The following is a 13,006-nucleotide window of genomic DNA, read 5'->3' as shown; positions in this document are numbered from 1 at the left end:
GGGATACAGATGTGATATCCTGAAGCCCATGCACTGCTCTGACCTAAAAGATCTAAATATATAGTCCCAAAGCAAAGACGTATCTGTTTCATATCCCCAAATTAAGGCAACTGACTTAAAAAGATACAAACAGCCATATTTACAACATACAGACTATTCATATTCAGTAAATATGAAGAAAAGATAAACCTAAAAAACCACCACCCCAACAGAACACTCCAAAGATAACTGTAGTTACCCCTTATTACCAAGCAAAAAGGCACTCCATTTGACAAATTTCTAGAGCAACAAAATGTATAATTTAGTTTCAATTACTTTTTATATAATTTTTAAATGTACTACAATAAAGGAATTATTGCAACCAAATATTACACTTTAGAACTATTAGACTAGTTGTATAACTGGAGCACGTGCCTTGAAACTTTCTCATATCTCCAACTACTGCTTTCTAGTCACCTTCCATCCTCCCCTCTCTCAGATATATCTAACAGAATATGGCCACATGATCTACCTAGGGTACACAGATGACTTTCTGCATGCTGCTTTAATCAAAGATTTAAATTTGTGTCACCTTACGTTGTTTCTTTGAATCGAATAAAAGCAGTTTTCATCATCTTTTAAGGGGGTTTAGCATCTTTTTAGTAGGATTCAAAAACATTTATTTCAGTTTAGTATGTACTTAAAAACTTATTCTTCCTTGTACAACTTTGGTATGAAATTTTGCCTTTTTACAGATTTTTAGACCACAATTAAGCCTATTCAGTCAAGTTGCTTTTCATTTTCTACTTTTCACCCCAGGCTAACAATGAAATGAGACCCTTAAGATTGGACAGAGGGTATAGTGGGTTTTAGACAATATAAAGTTGTACCATTATTTGAAATTAAAAACAGAAAAAAAAGGAAGATTCAGAAAGCTACTAAGAGTGATAATCACCCTCTTTCTCAAGCAGAGAGGAGAAAATATAAGCACACATAAATACGTAACTAAGTTTAAGAGATGTTACTCCTTCAATCAACTCTCCTAATAACCACCTCTCTGAACTAATAAACAGGATGTAGCATGTGATGCTACAGTATGATAGAGAACAAAACAAAGTCCAATTTCAAAGGAAATTTTCTTTCCTAAAAACTTGCATTAAATAAAATTAGGGATACTGGTGTAAAAAATCTCACTACATTATTGCTATTTAGTTTACTTAAAAATTTATTATTAAAATACAAAGTAATTATTGCAGTGCTTTAAAAATAATGGATACGTTAAAAAATATACTTAGGCAGTATAAACATTAATTGGAAAGAAAGGTTAAATGGTACTTTACCAACAAACATTTCATGAGTAGGTGTCCTAGTAGTAAAAGTGGATACATCTGAAGAAATGGGAGGGTGAACATCACCACTACTTTTTGTGAGGAAAGGATTTAAGCTTGGAATGGCATCATCAACAGCATCTACAGTAGCAGAGAAAGGATCTGTGCAGTCCAAGTGCATTATAGCAAAATGAAGAGAGGAAGTAAATTAATTAGTATTGTAATCAGTCAAAAGATGCAAAGTGAAAAGTAGTAGCTATATTATTATTAATCTAAATGCAAATGATCAAATCTAATCACCAAGATAGAAGAAATGCATTTAACATATTTTAAAATGAACCCTCAGAAAAAAATACTTATGTGTCCATAACAACAGTAGCATACGAAGGCCAGATCTGCTTTACATCAGAAAGCCAACAGTCATGTAGTTAAAAAAGAAGATAAGTAAGAACAAAAATGTTTCTATAAAAGAGCCATCTACCCTGAACCGTGTTCCCCACCCAAGGTGGGAGTGTATCAGTTCTGGTAGCATAGCTATGTTTACTCACATAATTGATAAAAATAATTCAAATGTGGAATAAGCAGTATTTCAAAAGCCAAAGGGAATTAGGGGTTTCTAACATGTGAATATAAACTCTTGTATGGGTTCAGATGTAGGAAACAAAATAATAAAGACGAAGAAAAGGTCTAATGATGGGAAAGGAATTTTAGAAAAATTAAGAACAGAGACAAAAGACTGGCCATCCCAGTAGACTGGGATTAGCTTTGAAGGCCTAGCTATGAGTTTTAAAGCCTAAATGATTTGGAAGGAATAACAAAAGTATTGTTCCCTACTAGAATGGTACCAAATATGTACTTTACTATCAAATTTAGAATCACATATTTACTATACCTATACCTCATTCAAGATAACTGTCACTGTAATGACTGAAAGCCATTCATCATACCTTAAGTTAATGGGGAGAAGAAAAAATAAAGAGCAGCGAAAATATAGTGTCATAATTTTTTCTCTTATAACACAATTAAAAATGAAAAGATACTCCTGTACTTCCAACCAGCACCTGTTCTTGCCTCTTCTAGTCTAGTTTGTGGTCCTTACTTAAGAATACAGTATTAAGCACTGTATTTTACTCTAAGACTGTATGACAAAACAATAAGGAAGCAATGGCCTAAGGATCAGCTTCTGCAAAACAATATAGGCACACTTTATCCTTAAAGTCAATAAATTCAAAGCTAGTGTTCCACAAATCCTGCAACTGCAACTTTAAAAAGAAAAATATCAAGATAATATTGAGGTCATTGTATGAAGTCCTACAAACATCAAAACTCACTGATGTACTATTCTAACTCAAATGATCATGTTAAACATCTTTCCCACCCCTCCACTTCTCAATAAATGGAACAATGGGGGAAGAGAGTCAGAAAAAATAATTCAGAAATAAAAAGCAGAAAATAGTCAAAAACAGGATTCATTTTTTTGTACTAAAATAAAAATGTAATGATGACCACTCTAACTCCCTCTTGTATAAGAAAGGATTTGCGTTAAGTTTAGAGTTGACCAGTTTGGTTGAAAGTACTACTTTTAAATATTTGATAGAGGCATGGAGTTTTTAAAGTACATCATACTTTGTTGGACAAGTAACACAAAACTTCTCTCTGGTTTTCCATGCAAAAGAAGTCATGAGAGAAGTCATTCAAAAAGAGTACACATATTTCTACAACAGATCTATTAGGTTCATGAGAAAAGACATGTTTGGAAAAAGTTACTAGTTATCTGCTATTCTATTGATTGACACTTTTTACCTAAGCACTTAATATCAATCATTTCCTATTATATGAAACATCCTAAAGAAGAATATGCAGAAATGCATAAGTGAATCTGTATATTTAGCAGACAATAAGAAAAACCAGCTCTTAATCTACCTTGACAAAACACTACTACTATGGGTAGCAGATTAACATCATTTAGATTAGATGACGATTTTTAAATCTAAATGTTAGTCTACTATACCATAAATGATTAATTCAAATTCATTAAAGATAAAAAAAATAGTAATAATGTTCCAGCTATTCCAACTTAAACTGTACTTATCAGACTGGCAACTCTAAAATTCCTTATACTTTTAATAAATACTTTTTTCCATTATTTTTATCATTATTCACTTGGAAGTTTAATTTTATGTTACATTAGAGTCATAGAAAAATAATGCAAAAAGTTAAAACAAAAATAGTACCAGTCATATTCCAGTCTTGAGGTAAATATTTGATATCTACGTTTATTCACAGAAAATTGAGTGTTTTCATAGTGTTGTGTGTCTCATGCCAGCTGAGACTAAAACAAATTCAACTTCAGAAAGGGTCATTCTTTTTTACCTGAATTAAATTTTGAAATCTTGCTTAAAATATACAACAGTGTACTTAACCTGGTAATACTGTATATTTTTAGATTTGCTGTAACTCAAAGTTTTCAAGGTGATGAAAACTGATATCTCAAGATATTAGTATTCAACACCAAGTGCTTGTTTAGATGCCAGACCATTTCTTGAAAAATCAAAGGCTCACTAATAATGCAATGAGAGAAACAGGAGAGCTTGTGTTCTCTCTCTTCAATGTTCATTTTTAGGTGGAACCGTAAAATGCCTCTCACATTAAACATACGAACTTTACCTCCTCTTAACTCTAATCACTAACCTAGCTGTGATTGGGAATATACATCGTTTCTGTGGTGCATATAAGAACTAAATTAAATACCAAATCTGTTGTTAACATCCATTTTTAGCAAATGAGAACAAGGAAAGCATAGAATAAGATTTTAGAATTATCAAAAAAAAAAAGCATACTTCTGTTTCATCACATACTATAAAAAGCATGATGTAAAATGCTACATATTTCAAATGTTCAGGTAAATGGTTAACGTCAAAAAATGCCTTTTAGAATTTACTGTTATGATCAAAGCTTTTTATATGTAAGATTTATTTATCTTAGTAACTTTAATTTTAAAAATAAAGTAAAAAGTCTTAATCTGAATGTCATGGGTATGAACAATACAATGACTAAATTAGTAAGTATTCAAAGTTCTTGGCTTAAAATACTCTTCCACTATCCAATTATGCAGAAGTCAAAACTCTGAAATTATCACCAACTCAGAAGCCAAATATCTTTATATGAAATATAAGACAAGATTTCATTCTTCTTAAATTGAGGGGTTTATATAAGATCACTGTCCTTTCCTCGTATATAATTGTAAGCTTTTGGAAAAATAGTAGTCAGTTGCTACTGCCTCTGCTCTCAACTATACTTGATAATACTTTTTTTTTTTTAAACAGTTTAACAGTGTCACTTGGACACAGCAAGCCTAATGTTAAAATATGGGGGAAATTTTGATGAAAATAGTACATAAACCAAAATAACCTAAACTAGAAAAGGAAATCATGATTAAATGTACTCCCACACTGTATTCACACACAAATTGCCATGGAATATTTCTTCTAACAGAATATAAAACAATTTTTACAGGCTGAAATTACTTAAAATTATTCTCCTACAGTAACAGTCTATCTGCCTTCATGTATGAGCTCAATAATTCCAAGCAGAAACTTTGTCATTGTTAGAATTAATTGTACATGGTATCCAGACAAAATAATTTCACAGTTCAGTTTCATTGAAATGTTATATTAGTCCTCATTAAGCCTTCTGTAAAATTTTTCATCTATCTAAAAATACAACTTTTCAGCCTTAATTTTAGAAAAACTGGTTTGTTTTCTTAAAAGGTGAGCAAGCTAAAACTGCTTAAACGGTCATGTTAATCCTACTAATGTTTCCTAAAGCAATTCACAATAAGCAGGAAATAAGCATGTAAATGTTGGCAGATTAAAAATCCTAAAATTGTAATGACTGTTAGGATATTAAGAAAATGCTTTCTTAACCTTAATTTGCTGTCTACAGATCATTCAGATAAATAATTCTAAAATATTTACTGACTTTAAAACTAGCTTATCATTTTTAGAAATTACTCCCAGATCTTAAGATTTAGCTAAATTAAACTAGCTTTCAAAATCAATTAGTTTTAAAAATCAAGTTATGGCTCACAAAATTAGTCTAAAAATCTAGTATTTTAGTATTTCACTATTCCTGTTCCCTGCCCTGTCTTGAACCACAAATAACCTGCCCCCCAAAAAAGAAAACGTCTAATCATTCAACAAATATTTACAAAGTACATGTTATATATCAATAAGTGTTCTAGGCATCAGGGATATATCACTCAACAAAATATTTTAGAGCTCTTCCCTTCACATAGTTTACATTCTATTATATAAAATATAGTCTTAAGAAATAACTATTAAAAAACCCCTAAAAAGTTATTAACTCAAATCAGTGAAATAAAGATGAAAAAGTCGAATACACCATAAAAACTCACTAGAACAATGAATTCTGCTATGAGAAGTAAGCTAGTCAATTCCGATTTTACATGTGACCAACATAAATGTTAAGGTAGCTTGCCATTCTCTAACGGTTCTCTAGACAGTGTCCTTTCTCAGAGTATCTTTCCCTCCCAAATAGTTTTTCAGTGTTTATAAAATAATATTGATACTTACATAAAAACAAACAGAAGTACCAAAACCAAACAAAGGAAATGATTTGAAAACATACTAAATGTCTAAGCAAAACTGCTTAAAAACTGACATGGACTAGGCTCATTCCTTCAAAGATGCCAGGTCATGATCATAATATGGTCACCTTAAGATCAAAGAACTACTCAAGGTCAGCAAACTTTCCTGTTGGTACTAGGGGAAAAATTCTTTGAATACCAAAATCTTGCAGGTCTGAATTAAATCAACATTTTAAATACAAGTAGCATAAAGTTTGTCATGACATTCCTGCAGAGAAGATAGTGCACTGCCTGATAACACCATCCGAATTTTATTAGAACTTTTATTAGATGAGTTTTCCCCTCTGCAAGTAAATTTTTTTTATATACCAAAGGTAAGACAACCATTACATATTTTTGGGTAATAGAACAGAAATTCAACATTGAAAGAATGATTTCATAACTAAACATACGTTTGGTCCTTTTTCATCTTCATTAAACTTCATTTCATAATTTAATTGAACATACATTCCAAAATTGCATTTATAAATGAATGGAAATGTCTTCAAGGGGCAAAACAACTTCACTGTCATATTAATATTTTTCAAGTACTCATGTATCAAGTGTAAGGCAAGTAAACCCCACAGAATGGGGAAGGGAGATGCCTATACAACATACAAAGTAAGTTCATTAATGCTTACCTCCCCATGTACTTGCTACCTGAGAAGCAGCTGACATAGGAAGTACAGATGGGTGAAAAGTTGGCTGTTGCAAATCAAGCAGATCATTTGGTAGCTTTGATGTGCTAGGAAGATATTTTGAAAAGATGCTTTATTTATTAGATAAACTTTGCTACATTAGCCACTCCCCTCATCCACCCCAGTAAATAAAAACATTAAAAAGAAAAGTGAAAAAAATTCCCAATAATATAAATCTCCAAAGGAAAAACAGGTGCAACAAGATAACAGTTGCATACCCCTCACGTAACAGCATATTTCTAAGGAGGCCTGGAAAATTATTCAAGTACCATATCTTAAGTTTACATAGGATTCAAATAATAATAGCCCTTCTGGAAAGAATCAATGACTTCCCCAGGAAAAAACTAATTTCTTTATTGAAAAGAACCTAGAACCTAAACAACATAATTTTAAAATATGAAACGTCATGGCAATTAATTTTTTTAAAAGAAATTTGTTTTCTTAATCTTCAAAAAAACTTCAATTAAATTTGCAACACTAATACTCCTACAAAGTAAAATACCTGTTAACCTTACCTTTATTGCTTCAAATATCAAACAACATACCAACAATACATGGAAAAACTTATACATGCATATATGATATAAATTTACAACGAAGCCACCCCATTACATAACTCTAGGGGAGTACTACTTACGTAATATATTTCGTGTTACGTGATTAAGGAACAACACAAAAAAAGATCCCAGTTTCCATGAATTGAGGCATTATGTGTATCTCAGCATAGATTATTTTTAACTTACACTTATTCAAAAACAAAAGTTTTGAAGACATATCTTTCAGATGTAAAACGTAGTTTTATAAGTAGATAAATCAAAATACAAATGCATTTAGTGCTTTGGGGAAAAATACAGAATGTGCAATAAGCATTCTGTAATAGGCTGTAGGTTTGTCCTCAATTACTGTTAAAAAGGTGAAAATGTTGAGGGTACTAAGTGAAATAAAAAGATTAGTTCTTTAATAATTTGTTTCATCCTCAAACCGTCAACATTCTTTTCCATTTACCCCCATCCCCCCACCCTACTAAGACAGACTTCTTTTTAAGGTCCCTAAGTGAAAAACTTGACACTTAATGGTTCAGTGTTATTGGGGACTAAGGAAGGTATTATACAAAAATCAAAACAAACAAAAAGATAAAGCTGAAAGAGAAACACACAGCTAAATTCAACATCTACTAAGACTTCAGAGAGCAGGTAGCAGCTGAGTTAGTAAAAGTTACACTGAGCTGTGACGGGAGTCGGGAGGTGGAAGGGAAGACCATTTAAGGATGAGTTAATAAAATAAACAGCAACAACAACAAAATCAAAGAAACACAAGCAAACAAAACACCCCATCACTCTCTATGTAGCATTTACCATGCACTAAGCACTGTGTTAAACCCTATACTAGTGATCCTGTGACCCTGGCAGAAATGAAAATTCTTGGGCCTTACCCTGCAGGTGGGGCCCAGAAACCTGTGGTTTAATAAACCCTCCAGGTGATTCTAATGTTAGGTAAAGACTGACAACCACTGACTTATACCATACATTATCTTGCTTGGAAACAGGTTTAAAAAAAAAAAAAGATTAAGAAATAAATAAACCAGGATTCAAACCAGAATCTGAATTTCAAATTTCTCTAAACCACTCTGAGGTAAAACATAGGAGGAATTTAGAAAAATCCAGTTATTCCAATTTGCCTGGAAATATAATATTCCTATTGTTAAGCAGCTTGAAGTTGGGCTGGTAAGCTTCAATACCACAGAAATCTGGCAACTAAACTCTTATTGTGTTCCAGATTACTGAGTTTGAGTTTAACACCAGGGACTAGAAATGAAAAACATTTAACATCCAATGAAAGGATATCCTGAAATACATATCATACATACATATCCAAGAGTTATATACAGGGTCTTGAACCATTAGACATTTCACAAATGTGTTTAACTATAGTTAATTTTTTTACAATGAAACGTTTGCCCAGAGATAACCCACCACCTTTCCAACTGGTATACCACCACCTTTCCAATTGGTATAAGTCTATCATTTAGCCATATCCCATTTCTTAAATATTTGAAATATAAAGTCTTTCACTTTATATTTAGCTATTATACCACTACCACCATTTATCACTACCTCCTTTGTGTGAATTTATGATTACAAAATCATGTATCAAACTAAACCTGAAAAACTCTGCAAAATTTCTGTTAGAAGTCTTTAAGCCTAAGTATTCAAAGGTAATCATTAACCACTCCACCTACCTGTTAGAAGAACTAGGGGTAGAAAATATGTCAATGGCTGGTGCAGTCACTATACCCCCTGCTGAGGTGGACACAGGAGAGGCTGCAGTTGTTAAAGAGGTATGAGGTTTCTTTGCAAGTTCTTTTAGGCGCTGTTCCTGTTGAGAAAGGGAACTACCATAAGGAATCCAGAAACCAGATTTGTTTGTATGGCCTCTGAAAAAAAAAAAGCATTTTCTAATTTTGTTTTGATAGCAGAAAGGTATTCTCTGTTTTGCCAGTCATTCAATGTCAGGATGAAAAATTAGACTACTGAATGTCACCCCATTTGTACAAATATTTATTAAATACTGTTAGTCTGTACAGAAGTCCCAGTTACTTTATGAACGCCTATACTTGTTTTTCCAAATAAAGAGAATGCACACACCTACCTTTAAAGCTTTTAAACGAGCCTGTTCTTCCTCTAATGCTGCCTGCTTTTCCCTTTCATCCACTTTGGTAAGAGACAGGCCAGTGCTTGCCAGGGAAGAGACTGCATTGGAAAGTGTTGTTGCCCTTGGATAATCAGACAAAGGTAATTTGGTATTTTGCCAAACATTTATTTCACTGGTTATGAAATGGTCTAGCAAGCTAGCCATGGATAGGCACCATAATTATGAACTAAACTTATGGAGTCAAAACCCATACTTCAGATGAAATATTCTACCCACTGACCTAGAGGATTATTAGAAATTAGTTGATCTACACATACATTCATTTATTTTTTTAAAGTAAGTGTTAGACTTTGGAAAGGGTTCACAGTAAAGGTGAGGGACATTGCCTCTTCCAAGCCCCAAGGTAGGGAACCAATGCAATTAGAGAAAAGCTCACATACTTCTAGGAAAACCCTGATGTGTAAAAAGTATTGAATTTCTCATAGAAAATGATCTTCTGCTAATTTACAGCCTGGGTTTGGCAGTACTACTACAGAATACTAAAACATAAGTACCAGCAATAAATAATGTATGTCTAGGTATGTTTCCCTTATAATAACACCCAAAGATGTCATTCCCAGAGGATCCACAGGTTCTCTCAAAGGAAGATCAGTTTCATTCCAGTCACTGGTCCATCTGGCTCCCCCTTTCTGTCTGCTACCCTTTTGCCAAGCTAGAATTTTCTTTTCAAACATATTATATATGCACAATACATCATCCCTTACTGATGGATTCACAGCAAACCACCTCATTTCTCTTATATCAAAACCTTATCCAGCTCATAAACCCCAACATTTAATTCCCCAATGTTATTAATCCTAGGCAAAATAAACATGTGTGGTAAAGAATTCTAACAGGAAACTACTCCTCAGTGACTGCTACTAATGTTCCTTTTCTCACACACCAAACACCATTAATTTCTACTCTAAGCACACAAGTGGAAAAACTAAGTTTTATGTAAAATCAATTTTATAAATGAGCCAATATAAAGATATAACTCAGAAGACAAAGGAAGAGTAATACTGCTGTGAAGAAATACAAGAAACCCAGAAAATTTTATGTTAAAAAACATATGAGGTAAATCAGTGTACCTGAGCTACCTGGCTATATTTTTCATTACTTTCTCAAATAATCGGACCTTATAACTTGGCTTATACTTCTAAAAACCTACTAGAAAATCCAAAGAACAAATCTACAATTAAAAAGCATTAAAATCCAGTAATGACATTTTCCTTTACAAATTACTTAAATTTTGTTGCTAAAAAAAAAAGTTCTGAAACAACAATCAAAAAGAAGAGTTCTCATCATACTTCATACAAATTTCTTCTTCATACTGCTAAAAGGAAATCTTCATAAGAAAACATGAGAATTACTCAAGTTACTAACCAACACAAAAATCACGTTACAAGGTCAATAAGCGATGATGTATATTACTTTCAATTTGCTGGTCTTGGTCTTGGAAATCAGCTAAAAGTCTAATAGAATGATTAAAATATGTCCACAGTCAACCCCATAAACTGGCATTAGAGAAAGATGATGAAATCTTATGTCAGACATCCTAGGTTTGAGTCCCAGAATTACTACTGCATACTTGACAGGGCTATTGTGAGGGTTAGTCAAATCTGTAAAAAAGGCATCTTGTAATTATAATACACCACATGAACCTATGCATTTCATCTTAAAGAGAAATACTGACACTATGAACACCATTCTAAACCACGTAGTTTTCACTGCCATCATCTTAACAGATGCTGACATTTACTGAAAATTACGAACTATCCCCAAAACTTACATGTGTTAATCCTTAACAGCAACTCTCTGAGGTTGATACTATTATTAAACCGACTTACAAATGGTTAAATCAAGATAAAGAGCAGTTCAATAACTTGGAACTTCAGCTAGACTCATCTACTTTCTCAGAAACATCACTACTGTTCTTTGCCCCACAAAGAATAATGTACCTGCTTGCAGCTGTAGAATCTTTGATTTTCTTTCCTTCCAAGGAAGCTAAATGTTGCTCCAAAGCATCAAGAAGACTGCTGGGGGCCTAAAATTGTACAAATATTAAGACTTTCTTTCGTCAAAATAAATCAAGTATCGTCTAACACAGGAGAGCAATAAAAATAAATAGGTATATTCCTCATGATCTAATTAACAGTGTAGTTTCAGCCACCTAAGAATGACACTATTATTTTTATTACATAAGCATGACCTGGTAAGGAGTATTAACAAACATAAAGATATAAAAACTAAGACTATGTGAACATGAAACATTAAGAGAATCTTAGAATTTTCTATATTTAACTTACTTAAATTTTAAATAGAAACACAACCCTAAAAATCAGACATACTGTTGAGCATGGTCCTGGTACTTAATAACTACTCACTGAGTAACTGAAAATGTCCAAACACTATTTCTGAATAGTTATTGACAAATGAAACTGAAGACTAACATCAAGGAAACAAAAACTGAAATCACAGTGAGATATAAACTTCTTACCCACTAGAATGGTTAAAGTTAGATAGACTAGTAATATCAAATGTTGATGAAGATATAAAACAAATGCAACTGTCATACAATGCTGGTGGGAGTACATCCACCTTGAAAAAAGCTATGGGTTTTTTAAAAAAATAAAGTTAAATATACAACTACCTTAATTACCCAATTCTATTCCTAGCTATTTATTCAAGAGAGAGACAAATGTTATCTCCACAAGACATGTTCAAGAATGTTTTAAGCAGCTTTATTTATGATAGTTAAAAAACTGCAAATAATCCAAAAATTTCCAAATTTTCCAATTTAGAAAACAGATAAACAAAATTGTGGTAAATTGACATGATGGAATACTATTCAGCAATTAAAAAGAATTAATCAATGGTATATTCAACAATATGGACAGATCTCAAAACATTATGATGAGCAAAAGAAGCCAGATATGAAAATAGTTGCATGATTCCATTTATATTAAATTCAAAATCTGATACAAATTATTCTATTAGAATTCAAAATAGTTATTTGTGTGGAACGGATTAGGGAGTGACTGGTGGGGGACAGGAGGATTGGGGTGATGCAACTGATTTATATCTTGAATGGGGTGTTGATTACACAAGTGTTAATGGTTATCAATCCTCATTCAAATAGATATTTACCTCAATTTTTTTAAAAGACTAGCTTTAAACCTTCAGTCTATATATCAAATCTCAATTTAATATGAACAGTTAATTACTTTCAAAAGGAAATCTTTTCTGTGAGTTGAAAAGGAATTTTTCACTATTTTTAAGTGAAGCAAATACATCAGTGGCATTCACTTACATCAAATATTCTTTAGGATTTCAGATAGAGTTTCTCAATTACAGGGATCCAAAAGCAGTTGCAAGAGACAATACTAGCCAACTTCTCTGCCAATTATGACCTGAACAATTTCCTTCATCCTGTATTTTCTCTCTACATATCAAGACCTTAGCACAAGAAAGATATGGTAGAAAACACTGACTTCTTTGTTGATCTGAGAACACATGTGCACTCCCTCAACCCCAATAAATCAGCAGGCCAACTACTGTCCCAAGAGCTATTGTTAACAATAGTGGTTAACATTTAAAAAGCTCCTGTAACACCACAGGCACTGTGTAAGCTACCTTATATGTAATCACTGACTCTATGA

General features: G+C 32.5%; 1 protein-coding gene across 12 annotated transcripts in view; it reads right to left on the bottom strand.

The window, feature by feature from the left end:
• Nucleotides 1-13,006, bottom strand: part of PICALM (phosphatidylinositol binding clathrin assembly protein) — a 108,387-nt gene that overhangs the window by 31,039 nt on the left and 64,342 nt on the right. For 8 of the 12 annotated variants that reach the window (XM_082845323.1, XM_082845333.1, XM_082845325.1 and 5 more), the window contains exons 9-13: nucleotides 11,306-11,391; nucleotides 9,303-9,426; nucleotides 8,893-9,029; nucleotides 6,597-6,700; nucleotides 1,320-1,469 (exon numbers count right to left, since the gene is read on the bottom strand). In XM_082845323.1, coding sequence (XP_082701449.1) covers nucleotides 1,320-1,469; nucleotides 6,597-6,700; nucleotides 8,893-9,029; nucleotides 9,303-9,426; nucleotides 11,306-11,391 — 601 coding nt within the window. The remainder of the gene's footprint in view (nucleotides 1-1,319; nucleotides 1,470-6,596; nucleotides 6,701-8,892; nucleotides 9,030-9,302; nucleotides 9,427-11,305; nucleotides 11,392-13,006) is intronic. The other 4 variants (XM_082845330.1, XM_082845332.1, XM_082845329.1 and 1 more) reach the window with 1 other exon arrangement.

This window comes from Leucopleurus acutus, assembly GCF_964270905.1.
Source record: "Leucopleurus acutus genome assembly, chromosome: 8".
Taxonomy (NCBI): Eukaryota; Metazoa; Chordata; class Mammalia; order Artiodactyla; family Delphinidae; genus Leucopleurus; species Leucopleurus acutus.
This window is presented reverse-complemented; position numbering and strand designations above follow the sequence as displayed.